The sequence below is a fragment of the Ziziphus jujuba genome, chromosome 10, assembly GCF_031755915.1.
Source record: "Ziziphus jujuba cultivar Dongzao chromosome 10, ASM3175591v1".
Classification (NCBI taxonomy): domain Eukaryota; kingdom Viridiplantae; phylum Streptophyta; class Magnoliopsida; order Rosales; family Rhamnaceae; genus Ziziphus; species Ziziphus jujuba.
In genome coordinates this window covers 17,813,242-17,828,210 of record NC_083388.1, presented here as the reverse complement: position 1 = coordinate 17,828,210, position 14,969 = coordinate 17,813,242, and the positions used below count along the sequence as shown (strand labels likewise).

At 32.7% G+C, this 14,969-nt stretch overlaps 2 protein-coding genes across 2 annotated transcripts; one reads left to right on the top strand and one right to left on the bottom strand.

The window, feature by feature from the left end:
- Positions 1-7,357: 7,357 nt before the first annotated feature.
- LOC107411489 (probable phytol kinase 3, chloroplastic) lies at positions 7,358-10,358 on the top strand. Its single transcript, XM_016019085.4, has 6 exons — positions 7,358-7,871; positions 8,897-8,964; positions 9,040-9,171; positions 9,405-9,520; positions 9,675-9,789; positions 9,889-10,358. Exons 1-6 carry the CDS (start codon positions 7,518-7,520, stop codon positions 10,064-10,066), a joined length of 963 nt encoding a protein of 320 aa, XP_015874571.3. The 5' UTR covers positions 7,358-7,517; the 3' UTR covers positions 10,067-10,358.
- A 1,263-nt stretch (positions 10,359-11,621) lies between these two features.
- LOC107411500 (uncharacterized) lies at positions 11,622-12,650 on the bottom strand. Its single transcript, XM_016019098.4, has one exon. The coding sequence runs from the start codon at positions 12,198-12,200 to the stop codon at positions 11,772-11,774; it is 429 nt and encodes a 142-aa protein (XP_015874584.3). The 5' UTR covers positions 12,201-12,650; the 3' UTR covers positions 11,622-11,771.
- Between the last annotated feature and the right edge of the window lie 2,319 nt (positions 12,651-14,969).

Genomic DNA, 14,969 nt, shown 5'->3' with positions numbered 1-14,969 from the left:
TGTGTGAGTTTAGTAGCTGGTATGTAGGAACCATAGATAGCTTAGCATTTAAATATTGGCAGATGTATTTTATGAACATGATGAATGAAGTTGTTTCCTTCTTATCTCTCCTCTTTCTCTATCTTTCCTTCCTCTATTCTCTTACTACAAAACAGGAGCCTATCATTGGTATCAGAGTCAGGTTCCCTTCATAAGCTATGGAGACTAGAGGTAAGGCAAATGCTAAATTCCAAGCGGATGTTCAAGAGATCCTGCTCCAACATGACACCTGTATTGATCAGATTAATACAAGCCTTGTATAGATCAACACCACTTTGCAAACAATCCTAGCAGATTTGCAAACCTTGCATGTTCAATTCCTCAAGAATTAAGAGGATCGAGAACAAAACCGCTTCAGCATGGGAGGTCCTTTATTCAACAATGCAGGAAGCACGCAGCCAACCGGGATGACAGAAACATGCCAGGCAAAACTCAAATTGTATTTTCCAAAATCAATGGTGATGACCCGAATGGATGGATTAACATATGTGAGCAGTTGAGTTCAAGAATATTGAAGCCTTACAACGGATCCAGCTTGCCTATTTTCATCTTAAAGGGATAGCCTTGCAATGGTATAGGTGGATCAGCAAGTTCAAAGGTCTCTTTCTATGGCCAGAATTCACTAGAGCTGTTCTGCACTATTTCGGCCCCACAGAATATGAAGATCCACCCGAGACTTTTACGAGGTTGAAACCAGTGAAGAAAAAGTCACCGACTTTAGGGAAAAGTCGGCGAGAATGTTGAATGTCAGCAAGCACCGGCAACGATAGGAGGGAGAAAAAATGTCGCCGAAATAAACTTCTTTTTTTTTTTTCTGAGGGGTTTTTGAGTGCGGTTTCGTGGCTTTTAAATTGATTTTGAAAGAAAAGAGGTTTTTTAAACCTGTGGGTTTAGAAAGTACCAATAGAAAACAAAGAAACCGTCGAGAGAGGAAGGTGAACAACGATTAACTACTGCTCATTCTCTAGTTTTACTTCCATGTAACATTCCTGTTTTGAATTTTCTTTTTTTTTTTGGTTTATTTTTTGTGGACGCTGATCACTTTGCGTTGGTTTGCTATTGATACTTTAATGAGATCTGCCAGCAATAGTCACTTTCACACACGCCAACACACTCCCTCATTTCTACAATTGACATTTGTGTCTTACAACCTTTTTCAAAACCAATGCACTATTTAAAATAATAATTTCAACATTTTTTTTTCTATTACAATATTCCTGTTTATTTAATTTTAATACAAAATTTTTATTTTACATATTTTTTTCTATTTTTTAAGAATATAATTTTTTTATTATCCAAAATGATAATAAATTTATATTTATTTATACATAACTAATTAATCATTTTTTTTTATAAAAAATAGATATTTAAATAAATTTTTAATTTAATAGGCTATGACTGAAGCTTCTAATTATGTAAGTCATTATAACAGTATAAACTAATAATTTATAGTTAAACATGTATGCAGTATAGTTCAAAATATTTATTAAATATGTAATAAATATGTTTTTTTTATTTATAATAAATTTTAATATTTATGTATTATTTTATTATCATTATATTTTAATTGTTATATTTTTTATATTATCCAATCTTATCGATATTTTCATCAATATTTTTACAAAATTATACTTTTGATATTTTCATCGATATTGATATTTATCACTGGTTGAAACAGACCACCTCCGTCAACCACTACCGAACTGAATTTGAAAAATTATCCTAACAGATTGAACATCTGTCAAAAACTTACCTGGTAGGATGTTTCAATGCTGAATTGAAGGACGAGATACACCTCGATATCAAAGTGAAATAGCCTCAATCCTTATCAGATGCCATTGGCATGGTGCATGTGATTGAGGAAAGAAATCAGTTACAGAGAAAGAATTATGAACATCCGAATAGCCTAGCATGGGACAACCATCAAGAGTGATGGAACAAAACGCTGCTAGGCTTTTCGGACCCTTACCGGCAACGAGACAAAATTCTCAGAATTTTCCACTCTCTTTCCAGAAAATTTCGGCTCAAGAGGCAAGGGACAGATGTTCCAAAGGCCTATGCTACTACTGTGATGACAAGTTCACACCTGAACACCGTTGTCAACGTCCTCAATTCTTGATAATTGAGGAACAGACAGTTTTTGAAGAGGAGGAGAAACCGAATCCGCCAGATGGCCCATCCAAACTTCATCCTTGAGGACAAGGATGCTTTAGGGGGGAGGAATGTTAGAACCTTATTTTGCATGGGGCATGAACACCTACGTGGTCAGTGGGTGGCTTCGTGGGTGTAGAAGTGGTTGTTATATTGTTGCCTATTTTCTTACTAGTTGTTTAGTTATTCTGCTGTAGTGTGTGAGTTTAGTGGCTGGTATGTAGGAACCATAGATAGCCAAGCCTTTAAATATTGGCAAATATATTTTATTAACATGATGAATGAAGTTGTTTCATTCTTATCTCTCCTCTTTCTCTCTCTTTCCTTCCTCTGTTCTCTTACTACAAAACTTGGGCCTATCATCTTCTAACCCTTACAATATGGGGATAACTTAGACACGACCCCGACCCCCTTCTTCTCTAGTGGGAATTCAAATCCCGAATAACTAAATAGCGTCAATGTGGATGCCCATGCCTAGTAGCTTCTTTTTCAGCTTCCTAATTGTACTGGGGCTTCTCCACTTCAATTAAGCCGCTGAACTTGTTACCTTAGCCCTCCTTTCTCTATTCAATCTATGGTTTTTCCTTAAATGCCAATTCTACTTTCCATTTGTCAGTTAAGTAAGGTAAGCTTCATGCTTACTTATGAACTCCTGCCTTAGATTGATTGCTAGTAGGCTAAATAAATGCCTCTAAAGGGCTTCTTTAGGCTGATTTGTAAGCATTAAAGGAAGCGATCTAATGGTCATTAGCTGATCTAATGCACATGGATCTCTTACCTATTGATCTGACCTTTCCTTTTCCAATCTTAGATATCCACAACCAACTTTACTTTCTTTTAGAAAGGGATTGTGAGAGCAATTATTAGCCAATGCATCAACCTGTGTGTTTTGTCTTTAATATACTATTGCTCCATTTGCAGATTTCGAAGGTGTAAGGTGAGATGTGCAGTGCAGGTCGAGTGAGGTAGAGTATCATTCATAGGTAAGCAGCTAAGTTGTCCTATGTCTAGTCAAATTATGCAAGCAAGAAGATCCATTTTAGATAGAGCAAACAGCAAAAGACAAATCCAGATTCACCTCGGCGATTCACCTTGACATAGATTGTTACCAACAGAAAATCAAGCAGTTGATCATCCAAATTCTAGATTCAAAATTTATGGCTTTTCTTTGCCAATTAAGTTCGCGACGTACTATTGATTGATTCCAAATCAATTTGTTTGACCAGGGAATCCATTTTTTTTAAAAGAATGAAAAGGGAGCAAAGCAAATTCCAATGATTTGAGATCTGTATAATGCACTGAGTGAAGCAGTAGAAATTGGACCTAAAGTGCTGATGCTTGTCCGCCAACTCTTCCATTTATAGATCTCTATTTTATGATGGACGAAATATAGGCTCGAGCATAATAGTCAAGCCCTATAAGAGCTAAGCTCCTATTTTGGCTTAAGACAAATGGTCATAAAAATGAGATCTTTCATCAGCAAGGCCAGACGAGGTGACATAATCTAGATGAGTAGCCGATCCCAATTGCTGAGGAAGATCTAGATTTTGATTCAGATTTATTCGTAGGCCATATTGGGATGAAAGGAAGGTAAGCTGCTTCACCTTTGTCCGACTATCCTTTTTTATCTTCCTTTTTTACTGCTTCCAGAAGGTTATCTAATTTTGTGATTTTATTATTTCATTGTTACAGCAAGTATACTACAAATCTCCAGACAGCAAAAATTAGACTAAAAAATAGTTTAAGGATCATAGTGCATCAAAAAATAAAGTTAAGGATCAAAGAGCTAAAAAAAAGAAAGTGCACAGGATAAAAATGCAATTATAGACATAGTTTTGAGACTAAAAAATTCAATAAATTTTTATAAAACCAAATAATAGAGATTTTTTTTATTTTTTTTTGGTGGGTTATTGGTACTGTTAATATCTAAACTATGCTCACAAATTGTGCTGTGAATTTCAATTTTTTTTTACACTTTGGTCCTTAGCACTATTTTTAGTCTAATTTTTAATAGTTTTGAAGTATGCAATGTATATACTGTAACATGAAAATAACAAAATTACAACATTAGGCAATCCTTTAAGACTCTTGCGTGTTGCATTAAGTAGACCACACATTTCAAAATTATAAAAATTAGATTGAAAATAATTTTTTAAGGACAAAAGTGTAACAAAAATTAAAGTTTTAAAACCAAGGTACTTAAAAAAAAAAAAGGGTCCACGAGCCAAAGTGCAAGTATTACCATCATTATGGGAATAACAGTGTTAATAATCATATATCTTAGTAGTCCTTACAAAGAGTTCCCAACGGTAAAAGTTATTTATTTTTTTTTTTTTTGAAAAATAACTCGAAAACCACATATCTTACTATATAACAGGTCTTAATTTCCATTGTAAAAACAAAATATATATTACATATATAGGGAGAGTGGGAGTCAGAAGGTCCTTAATTTGAGGATTAACATGATATCTTTTTTTTTTTTTTAGCCCTTTAATTGTATTAAAAATTGAGATTTAAAATTATATTTATTAATCATTGAGTTCCGATAATGTTCACTTTTCTTACATAAGATTTTAATATATTACTAAATTCATATCTGACCACTTTTAAAATTTAAAGTCTAATTTTAATGTAAGCTAATGGTTATCAACAATGAACCTTAATTTAATAAAACAAAATAAACTTTACTTGGGCCCAACTGTATATATATATAGTTCTAATATAATAAGGAATTTAAAATCTAGTTTATAATGTAAGCTAATGATTATCAACGGTGAACCTTAATTTAATAAAGTAAAATAAACTTTATTTAGAGCCAAGGTGAACCTTAATTTAATAAAGTAAAATAAACTTTACTTAGAGCCAAGTGTGTATATATATATATATATATAGTTTTAATATAATAAGGACATAGTAAGTAATCATAGTAATGACAACCTTTGTAGCAAGCCAAATCATCTAAATAATACCATATTATTTAAATATATAAATATATTTTTTGAATAGTAATAACACTTTCAAATTTGCAAGGGAGCCATTAAAAATTGTTATAAAAGGTTAATTAGACTTTTTTAAAATTTGATTGATAATTTATTTTTTCAATATGACAATCAACATGGATAACATAGTTTGCATATAGGACAAAATTCTATATATATATATATATATATATATAAGGTCTCTACGGTGTAGGTTTCTATGGCGTTATTGATATTTCAAAATTATATATATATATATATATATAAGAACAATTTGTAATAGCTATTTTTAGACTCTTGTACACCAACACCACCAACCTTGGGGTTGATGACATTTTGCCTTTTAATATTTAAAACTAGCACCAATATGCCCTATAACAAGCAAACTTGGTTGTATCCTAAGATATTCGTTTCATTTGATTTTGGTATTAACTTGTTATGAACTATGCGTGTGCGGATGGACCATGGAGAAGATAGGGAATTTTTTTATTTATTTATTATTTAGTGAACTAAGTTTTTCCAAATTCATTTTGTTGGCCGTTGTTTGAGTTAGTTTTTAATGGAGCTGGACCCAATGACTACCATGGCTTTATAAATCGATAGCCTATGAATCTTTTAGTGGTGGTGGTGAGATCTCACTCGTCAAAAATGATGATCGTTGGCAGTGGGTTGCTTGGGCGAAGTGACGATTGTTTGTTAATATTAGTTAAGGTGGTTTCCCATTGATTTGGATCATGCAACCCCATGGTTGTGTATATTGGCAAATTATGAATCTTCTGATGGGATGGTGATTGTTAGTTCTCACTTTTAGGGAATGCTTGAAGCTGGAGTGGATTATATGGGCGAGTTCTGGGTTGTTTGTTGATGTTGGTTAAGGCGGTTTCTAGTGGAGTTGAGTTATGAAACCACTATAATTGCATAGATTCACATCTTATGAATCTTTTAAAAGTGGTGATGAGGTCTCACTTGCTGAAAATAGCTGATGCTTTTGTTGAAAAGCGTCGACTTTTTTCACTTTTGATGTTGATTTTATAAAAACATCATCTTTTCTCTTTTTATATATTTTTTAATTTTTTAATTTTTGTATAATTTTGAATGGTGCTTTAAATTTGTCAACCTTTTTACATCCTGCATAATAATTATTCTTTTATCCTATTATTAATTTATTCATCTAGAGAAAAATTGGTCAAAAAGAATGGAAGACTGGCAAACTAGCAAAAAATGAAGAAAATTTATCTTTTTCGTCAATTTCTAATGGTTTTATTGGTTTTCATGATTTTACAGATCTACAAAATATTTCACATTATATGTAATTTAAGTACTTTTAAATTCTAATATAACAACTTATAAACTAATTTATTACATACACATATTAAAAAAATTTTAAAAATACAAATCCATTTAACATAATGTTGTAGAATTTTTTTTAAAAAAAAAAAAAGAAAAATTTCATCTAATTTTAGTTTCAAAAGTGAGAAAATACAAGAAAAAAGAGTAAGAGCAGATGCAAAGGAAAACAAATTGGGTGAGAATGTTTTTTTAGGTGAACGGACGTATATTTGAGAAAGAAAGAAAAGGAAAAGAGAAAAAATATTTGATAATTTTCAATTTTAATTAAAGGTATTTTTGTCTACAATTGATTAATTATTTAAAAAAATATAAAAATTTCTTCTTCAATTTTTGATACGATAGCAACTATTTTGGGAAAGATTAGGGTGGGGTGCGGGGCGGGGCGGGGCGGGGCGGGGCGGTGCAAAAGAGTCATGTTATTGTTATTATTATGTTTTTCTTTTTTATAAAGGTGCATTCGAACACGAAAGTCATAATCAATGGCGATATCATGTGTGAGGACAGTGTGTAAAACCGTTTGAAAGGATGAAAATACATATAATTTTTTTTATCACTGAAAATACGTATAATTAAGTGGTGGAGATTAAAAAAAAATTTAAAATTTTAATCTTAAAATATTTATTTATTTATTTATTTATTTTTCTTTCAAAAGATTAAGCAGTTATCAAACTCACATTTATTCAAATCATCTTTTGGTTTTAATCTTCATAAGATAAGTTTTACAAGTTTAAACCGATTTTATCAATGAAATATATTTTTTGGGTGAATATAATATATATATATATATATATTTGGGATAAATTGGGCGGATAGTTTTTCGATGAAAATGAAATAGACTTTGATAGTATTTTTGTCAAATGGCGTTGTTAACTAATTATATATCCCATCTACTCCCCCTTAGTTCCACAAACCAAACACCCACCATAGACGCCAGTCGGCCGACAAACTGTTTGTCGGCGGCGAACCTATCGGACAAAAAGACGTCGACCATAAAACGACATGAGTGGGAACCTCCGTACAATAATTCCGGTTGTGTCGTCTGTGTTTGACCTTATTCGCTTGCGTAAGCCAATCCCACTCTTTGTCGGGCCAAATCTGAACTACCCAACCTCTCTCTCTCATTACACCGCTCTCATTTCCATACCCACCACTACTTCCACAAGCTCATCATCCTTCACTTCCCTAACGACAAAGCCCCTCAACCCACGTCGCCGTCTGATGTCATCTCCGGCGGCCACTATGTTCCACGACAACCCGCTTGTCAACGATATATGTGCCACTGCTGTTTCCGGTGCTGTCGCTCTCTTCTTTCTTCGACTTTGGCAAGAAACCGCCAAACGCGGGCTCGAACAGGTCAAAATACTTTTTTTTTTTACCCCCCATTTTTATGACTGCTTGTTTGTTGTTTGTTTACACGGTTTCTTTTTGTTTTTGGGTTCTAGCTTTTGTGGGTATTTCCGGGTTTTGTTTGATCTGCTTGGACGGTGTTTGAACTGCTAGTTGGGATTTTGATTTGTAGTTTCATTTTTATTGTTTATGTTTCTTGATTTTTCAAGAACCCTGTAACGTTGACCAGTACCAATGACTAAAACATCGTGCTCAATTAGTTTAAATGGTATGAAGTTCTTCAAATTAACATAGAATGTTGGACCAAAAGCGTATTTGATTAGTACGGAACATAGAAATTGAAGAATATGGATCCCAACTTTGTTGAAGCATAGCAAATTTGTCTTCCTTGATAGCGTATAAAGCAGTTCTGTTTATCCCATCTTAAAGAGCCATGTGAACATTGGAGGGCTAATCTTGCTGCTGGCTTAGATGGATGATAAGTGTTTTTAAGAAGGATCCTGAGTATCATTGATGGCTCTGCTGTTATGCAATGGTGTGCCCTGTAGTCTCGTTTAAGCTTGTAGTCCGATTCTCTGCCTTCATGTAGTTACATGTTGAGTAAGTTCAGATGCCACATTTCTGTTAAGGTCTTATACCTTTCTTGTTGGTTTGAGCTGAAGCATTTTTCTGACTTATGATGATAAATCTACTTCTGATTTCTGTCTCATGATGACCCGGAACATCATTTGGGATTCATTCTATTAATTAGGGGAAACTTATGCATATTTTAATGTGGATTTCCATGAGCGTTTAGGATTTTTCCACTGTCATTTAAAGAAAGTTTTATTAATAAACTTGATACTTTTATCTGCTAACATTCAAAGACCAATTTTTCTTCACTAGCACAACTTTAGTAGTTAAAATTGCCATTTCAAGCCTTATAAATTTAATGCTAGTAGCAATGTCACCACCTGGGATTGTGCATCTAATTGTCTCTTCTAACCAGTTTATCCAGAGAGGATTCTTATCTGTTGTCTTTTGTTGTATAGAAACTAAACAGGAAGCTCGTGCATATAAGCATTGGCCTAGCTTTCATGCTTTGCTGGCCATTGTTCAGGTATTCTTGGTACTAAAGTGTTTAAACAACTTTATGATGTATCTTCCTGATACTGGATGTTTCCTATCATTGCAGTCCTGAGTATTACGGAGCACTCTTAGCAGCTTTGATTCCAGGTGTCAATATCATAAGGATGCTTCTCTTGGGACTTGGAATTACAAAAGATGATGCTACAGTGAAATCAATGAGCAGATTTGGAGACCACAGGTTACAAATTTGAAAGATTAGTGGTTCAGGATGCTTGTATGGAGACTTTCCTATGTTAACCGAGTATAAATGGTTCATTCTTCAAGCTTTGTTCCAGTTGGAGTGAATTTTTACTGCTATGAAGTGTCCCTGTTTATTGTCCTATATGGAGCTTAAAATTAATTTGACATTATTTGCCTATTAATATTTCTGCATTATTTGTTAATTTGACTTTAGCTTTCTCTCATTATCAGGGAGCTTCTTAAGGGACCACTGTACTATGCCATAACAATGACCCTGGCTTCTATAATCTATTGGAGAACATCGCCTGTTTCAATTGCAGTAATATGCAACCTATGTGCTGGAGATGGTATGTCTAATTAAGTTGGTTTGTCCATTCTGTTGTCTCTATTAGCGTCAAATTCTAGCTTTGCTAATCTCGTCTTTTGAACAATAATGTTAGTTACCTGCACAGGACTTTGCCTGGGAATTTTTTATGTCATTTCCTTTTGTCCTGTTTTCAGGTGTTGCAGACATAATAGGACGGCGATTTGGTAGGCAGAAAATTCCCTACAACAAAAATAAATCCTTAGCTGGTAGTTTTGCAATGGCGTCTGCTGGATTTTTAGCATCTATCGGGTACCTTTTGCTGCCTTATTTTCTTGCTTTCTGAGACACCATTTAAACATCTTCATCATAATCTATCTGGGTTTGTTAACTGTAATAATGTTTTGACAGGTATATGTTCTATTTCTCCTCATTTGGATTTGTACAGAAAAGTTGGGAAATGGGATTTGGTTTTTTGGTCATCTCTCTCGCCTCGGCGCTGGTGGAATCACTCCCTATAAGCACTGAGCTGGATGACAACCTCACGGTTCCCCTGACCTCTATGCTTGTGGGCTGTCTTGTTTTCTGATATGAGTTCCCCGTTGTAATTGTGGCTCAAGCAAAAAAGTGTAAGAAATTATAAGTTCTGAGAACCAATTTCTTGTATTTGGCCAACATAGGTGCAGGTGTTGCATCTTATTTGCTCACTGGTATTATTAGTGTATGTCTAACCGTGATATTCACCATTGTTGTAGTATGTATGATGTTGGAAGTCGGTTCTTCTTTCTTTCCTTCATGGAGGATCTGTTCATTCTTTTTACAATCTGCAAGTAATCAGTATCAAGTGCAGGAATGCAACTTGTTCATGGTTTTATTTGTTATGGAGGAAATTGTGATTATTGAATTATCATAAAAATACTAATGAAGTTTTATTTGGTAAGGAGGAAATTGTGATTATTGAATTATAATTAAAATGCTCATGAATGCTGGTAATTCAACAGCAGAGATATCTATAGGCACCAATATGTACATCACTAGTCAAGATGGTAGCTACATTGATCCATATTCCAATTCTACCGGTATAGGTTGGTCGAAATTGAAGGCTTTTTAAATCTTTTTTTCCCAATTATTATTATTATTATTATTATTTTGCTGAAATTTTTTAATGATGTTTGATGTTTATGTTTTATGGTACATCCAGTGGATGCGTGGGGTATGGGCATTCAACATGCTGTAAGGAAAATTTTTAACTCTTTAACGATTTATTCCCAATGTCCGTACCTCAGTCATATCCACTGTATGATTATTTTCTAATTGCCCGCAGGAAAAGGAAAGTTATTAAAAAAAATAAAAAAATAAAAAAAGAAATAGTAAATATCATCTGCATTCCAAATGGGAATTATGAAATCACGGATTTTATTTATTTATTTATTATTATTAGTATCTTCTTTCTATGAAATATTAATATTATCTTGAGGTGAAGGTTTGTTTGTCCATGTTAAAACTGTCCAATAAAATAATGAAGTTTACCATTAAGCTGTTTTAAAAGGATGAGTTATCCAATCAATTGCTCTCCGTTACTTTTTCTTGTCTTGGTTTTTGTGATTTGTATTATAATGTAAAATGGAGCCCTCTCAATGTAAATGAGGTTTGTAATTTGCTCATCTTCTTTGTCGCTGGGAATCTCTTCTGTTTTGGCACAACCCAGAAAATCAGATATGAGGATTTTTTTTATTTTTTATTTTTTATTTTTTTTATTTTTTATTTTTTGGTTTGTCCCGTAGGAAAAAGTAATTTCAGAAAACATTATACAATCAAGATTTTGGTAGGAAATAATCCATGGCTGTCTAGTTTTCGTGTCATTATCACCTCGCGTCATATTGTAGCGATTAAAATGTAAAGAAGATAATATAAAATATAATAATTATAAGCTATGGACGGTCCAATTTGGACCACAATTGGATTTACAAACCAAGAGATACATAGCAAGCAATATTATAGATTCACAAATTACATATATACAATGCATACGAGAAAAGAAGTCAAATCAAATATAAATAGTTACAAATCAGAAGGATTAAACTGACAAATTCGTGATAAAAACATAAAAGATTGAAGAATCACAAATCACAGCCACAGACCGACGAGGTTAATCATTCAAAGTCAAAAGAATAATATCAGTCTGACACTCCAAACCCATTAAATTACTCACCACCCCTCAACATACTATGAAATTACATTAAGAAAACTTATAATAGCTACCTGGGAAACTAATTCACTATTTCAACTGTTATTTATATTGTGTGGGTAACATTTTTACTGATTTCATCTTCATCAATGTTATTGCCCTCCTGCTGCTGGTGGTGGTGGTGGGACTGGGATACTACTTCTGGTGCACCATCACCATCTTCATTTCTACTACTCCTTTTTATCCTCCTCCATAGTTTAATCCAGTAGGAGCAATATCCATCTTCTGATTGAGTGCTGCTGCTACTTGATGAATTTGAAGCCATCTTGATACAAGGACGCACGGCTATGAAGAAAATGAAAACCGAGAAGATTGAAACCAGAACCAACATCAAGATTACACCATGCAACTCGTACTTCTTGTCCTTCATCATGAAAACATGCTCCTCTTGATCTTGTTTATTGTCTGCAGGACTCATGGCCGGTCCCATAACCAACCCTGGTGGTGGTGCTGGTCTCCATTTTGGTGCTCTCATTTCTCTATCTCTTTGTACCCTTTTCCTTATTGGTCTTAGGCTAAGCAACCCTTTTTCTCTTTTCTTTTTTGAATTTTTTTATTTTGTGCGTGTGTGTGTGAAAAAGATGAAATTCCTTTTTTCACTCTCTGTTCGCACACAAAACCACCAAAACTTGACTCTGTGAATTATAGAGCCATAGCTGTCCAGTTTTCTCTTCAATTACTTCCAAAGCTTCTTCTTTTTCTTCTGTCTTTTTCTTTATATGTGCCATCATTCTGGACCAGTCAGTAAAAGAACACTACGATGTAACAGATTTCTATGGTCCATCTTTAGCCGCCGCCCGCGGCCCAAGGCCCATGATCCAAGGCCCACTCCTTTCTTGTATCTTTTTGTACGTGGTTTCTTCTTGTCCATTTTCAACTTCCGTTGTACTTTAAAAAAACAATGTGAATTTTTATTACCACTTCCATTGTGAGTTTTTTTTTTTTGTTTTTCTTTTTAATTATTATGACTTTTTTTTTAATCTAAAATTAGTTTTCCTCGTTAAAAAAAACAAAATAGGGAAATGAAATACTAATAATGTTACAGTTATTAAAATATTGATAGATAGAAGATATAATAATATTTAATTAATTTATTTTAAAGTTTTATTTATTTATTTAAAATTTTATTTCATATTTAAATTATATAAATATATTAATTAATAATATTTTAATATTTAATAAACATTTTAATGGATGTAACTTTACTAAGGAAAAATATATGGTCGATAATAAATTTGGAAATAAAGAAAAAATTGAGACAAACAAAATTGGATAGAAAGATAAATAGCAATCAGTAGAGAGCAAGTCAATGTCAAATAATGTTGAGACCACCGACCGTCTAGATAATAGACACGTGCGATTGATGTGGATCCATACAAAGACATAATAATTAATAAATGAAATTGATAATGTTTTAGGCGCATGGTCAGTTTTTATTTTTCGGTTTTATGTTTTCTGCTAAATTATTTATGATTTTTTACTTTAATAGTTGTTTGTATTAGTTAATAATTATTTAATATTTTTATTAGTTATAAATCTACAACAAGAAATAAGAACACAAAATGAAATAAAAATTGAAATTGTGTCTATTTTTATTTATTTTGTTACTTTATAATTAATTGATATATTTTATAAATTATAACAACCATTAATATTAATAAATAATTAAAGTAAAAATAATACACTCTTTTAGAGAAAAAAAAAATATACATGTTAACAAAATAGACCGACAAAAAAAAATGGTATATAATTATGAGGCAATAGTTCTCAAAAAAAAATATATATATATAGAAGAAATTCTATGTTGCAGTTCATCCGCATACATATTGAAAGTGGATGTTTTTAAGAAAAAATGAAAGTCGATGTTTTTTTTAAAAAACATTGATTTTTGTACGGTCCGCATGCGGACGATCTGCACCGTAACCTCATCATATATATAGAAGGAAATTCTACGGTACGAACCGATTTGCATGCGGATCACAACTAAGCTGAAAATTTTTTTGGCTTTTTTGTGTATGTATATACAGTGTCCATAGCAAAATTGATATTTTTTTTTCAAAAAAAAAAAAATATCGGCTTAGGTATGATCCACAACGTAAAACTGTTTTATATATATATATATATATATAGAGTTTTTTTACGATCAGGACCGTCAACTTACGGTTTAAGAAAAAATCGATATTTTTTTAAAAAAATCCTAAACAACATCGGTTTTTCTCTTACTCATAAAAGAAAAATCGATGTTTTTTATGTTTTTTTCTGAAGAAAAAAAAATCGACTTTTCCCTTAGTAGATATATAGATGATGCTAATCATAGAATTATCCCCTATAGTAAAAATTGTCTTACCATTTTTGTCGCAATAACCTACATACACTATCGGGAGAATATTTCAGTAGTCTTTGTGCCCCACTTTTTATGACAGGGTTCGGGCCCATTTTGCGGGGAGAGCAAAGTACCGTAAATGTTTTTAAGGTGTATACAGTGGATTAAACGGGTATACGTTTCACTACATTAAAGGTTGATATAGAAAGAATCTTTTTATTTTCTTTTATTAGAAAAATACGAAAACAGAGTTTGTACAGGTGGCATCAAATGACAGGATCCAGCAAAGACCAGAAGTAGGAGCAGAGCACACTGAATCCTACCAGCTTGCCTTCTCTCTGTGGAGTAAGAAAACAGGAAGAAGCCCATACAGGGCTTGAACTCTCTTTTTCTTTCTATGTGGTTGGTGGCAGATTTGGTTTGGAATATCGTCTTCTTCTTCTCAAGAATCGGTGAATTATTTTCCCTCTCTCTCTCTCTCTCTCTCTCTCAGAGACAAAGAAAGGGTAACAGCCAGGAAAAAAGAATCTTTAATAAAATATGTTAAATAATTTTCAAAGCTACCATTACCAAAAAATTTCCAATTGCTATGTGTAGAGAATGGACCGCATGACCAACGTTCTGGGAAGGAGAAAGCAAACAGTAAGACCCTCACCTCTGTAACGCATTGAATTTACATGCTTACCCCTGCTTCCTAGTTTCGATATCATTTTTCGGATCTTGAATTTTAATTTCCATTTCAAATATATAAAAGGAAAGAATCTATATAATATTATTTTAAACAATTAGCATTATGTGCACAAAATGTTTATCTTTTTTTTTCTTTTTCTTTTTTTAATCTTTGTTAGCTGTATTGACTTTTAATATTTATCTATTTAAAAATTCATATATTTATATTTATTTTATATATTATTTGTTGAC

Excerpts from the sequence above, each read along its gene's own strand:
- LOC107411489 (XM_016019085.4), top strand. The coding sequence starts at position 7,518 with ATGAGTGGGAACCTCCGTACAATAATTCCGGTTGTGTCGTCTGTGTTT. Across the intron at positions 7,872-8,896 it reads CCAAACGCGGGCTCGAACAG|AAACTAAACAGGAAGCTCGT; the intron begins GTCAAAATACTT and ends TTTGTTGTATAG. Across the intron at positions 9,172-9,404 it reads AGCAGATTTGGAGACCACAG|GGAGCTTCTTAAGGGACCAC; the intron begins GTTACAAATTTG and ends TCTCATTATCAG.
- LOC107411500 (XM_016019098.4), bottom strand. The coding sequence starts at position 12,200 with ATGAGAGCACCAAAATGGAGACCAGCACCACCACCAGGGTTGGTTATG.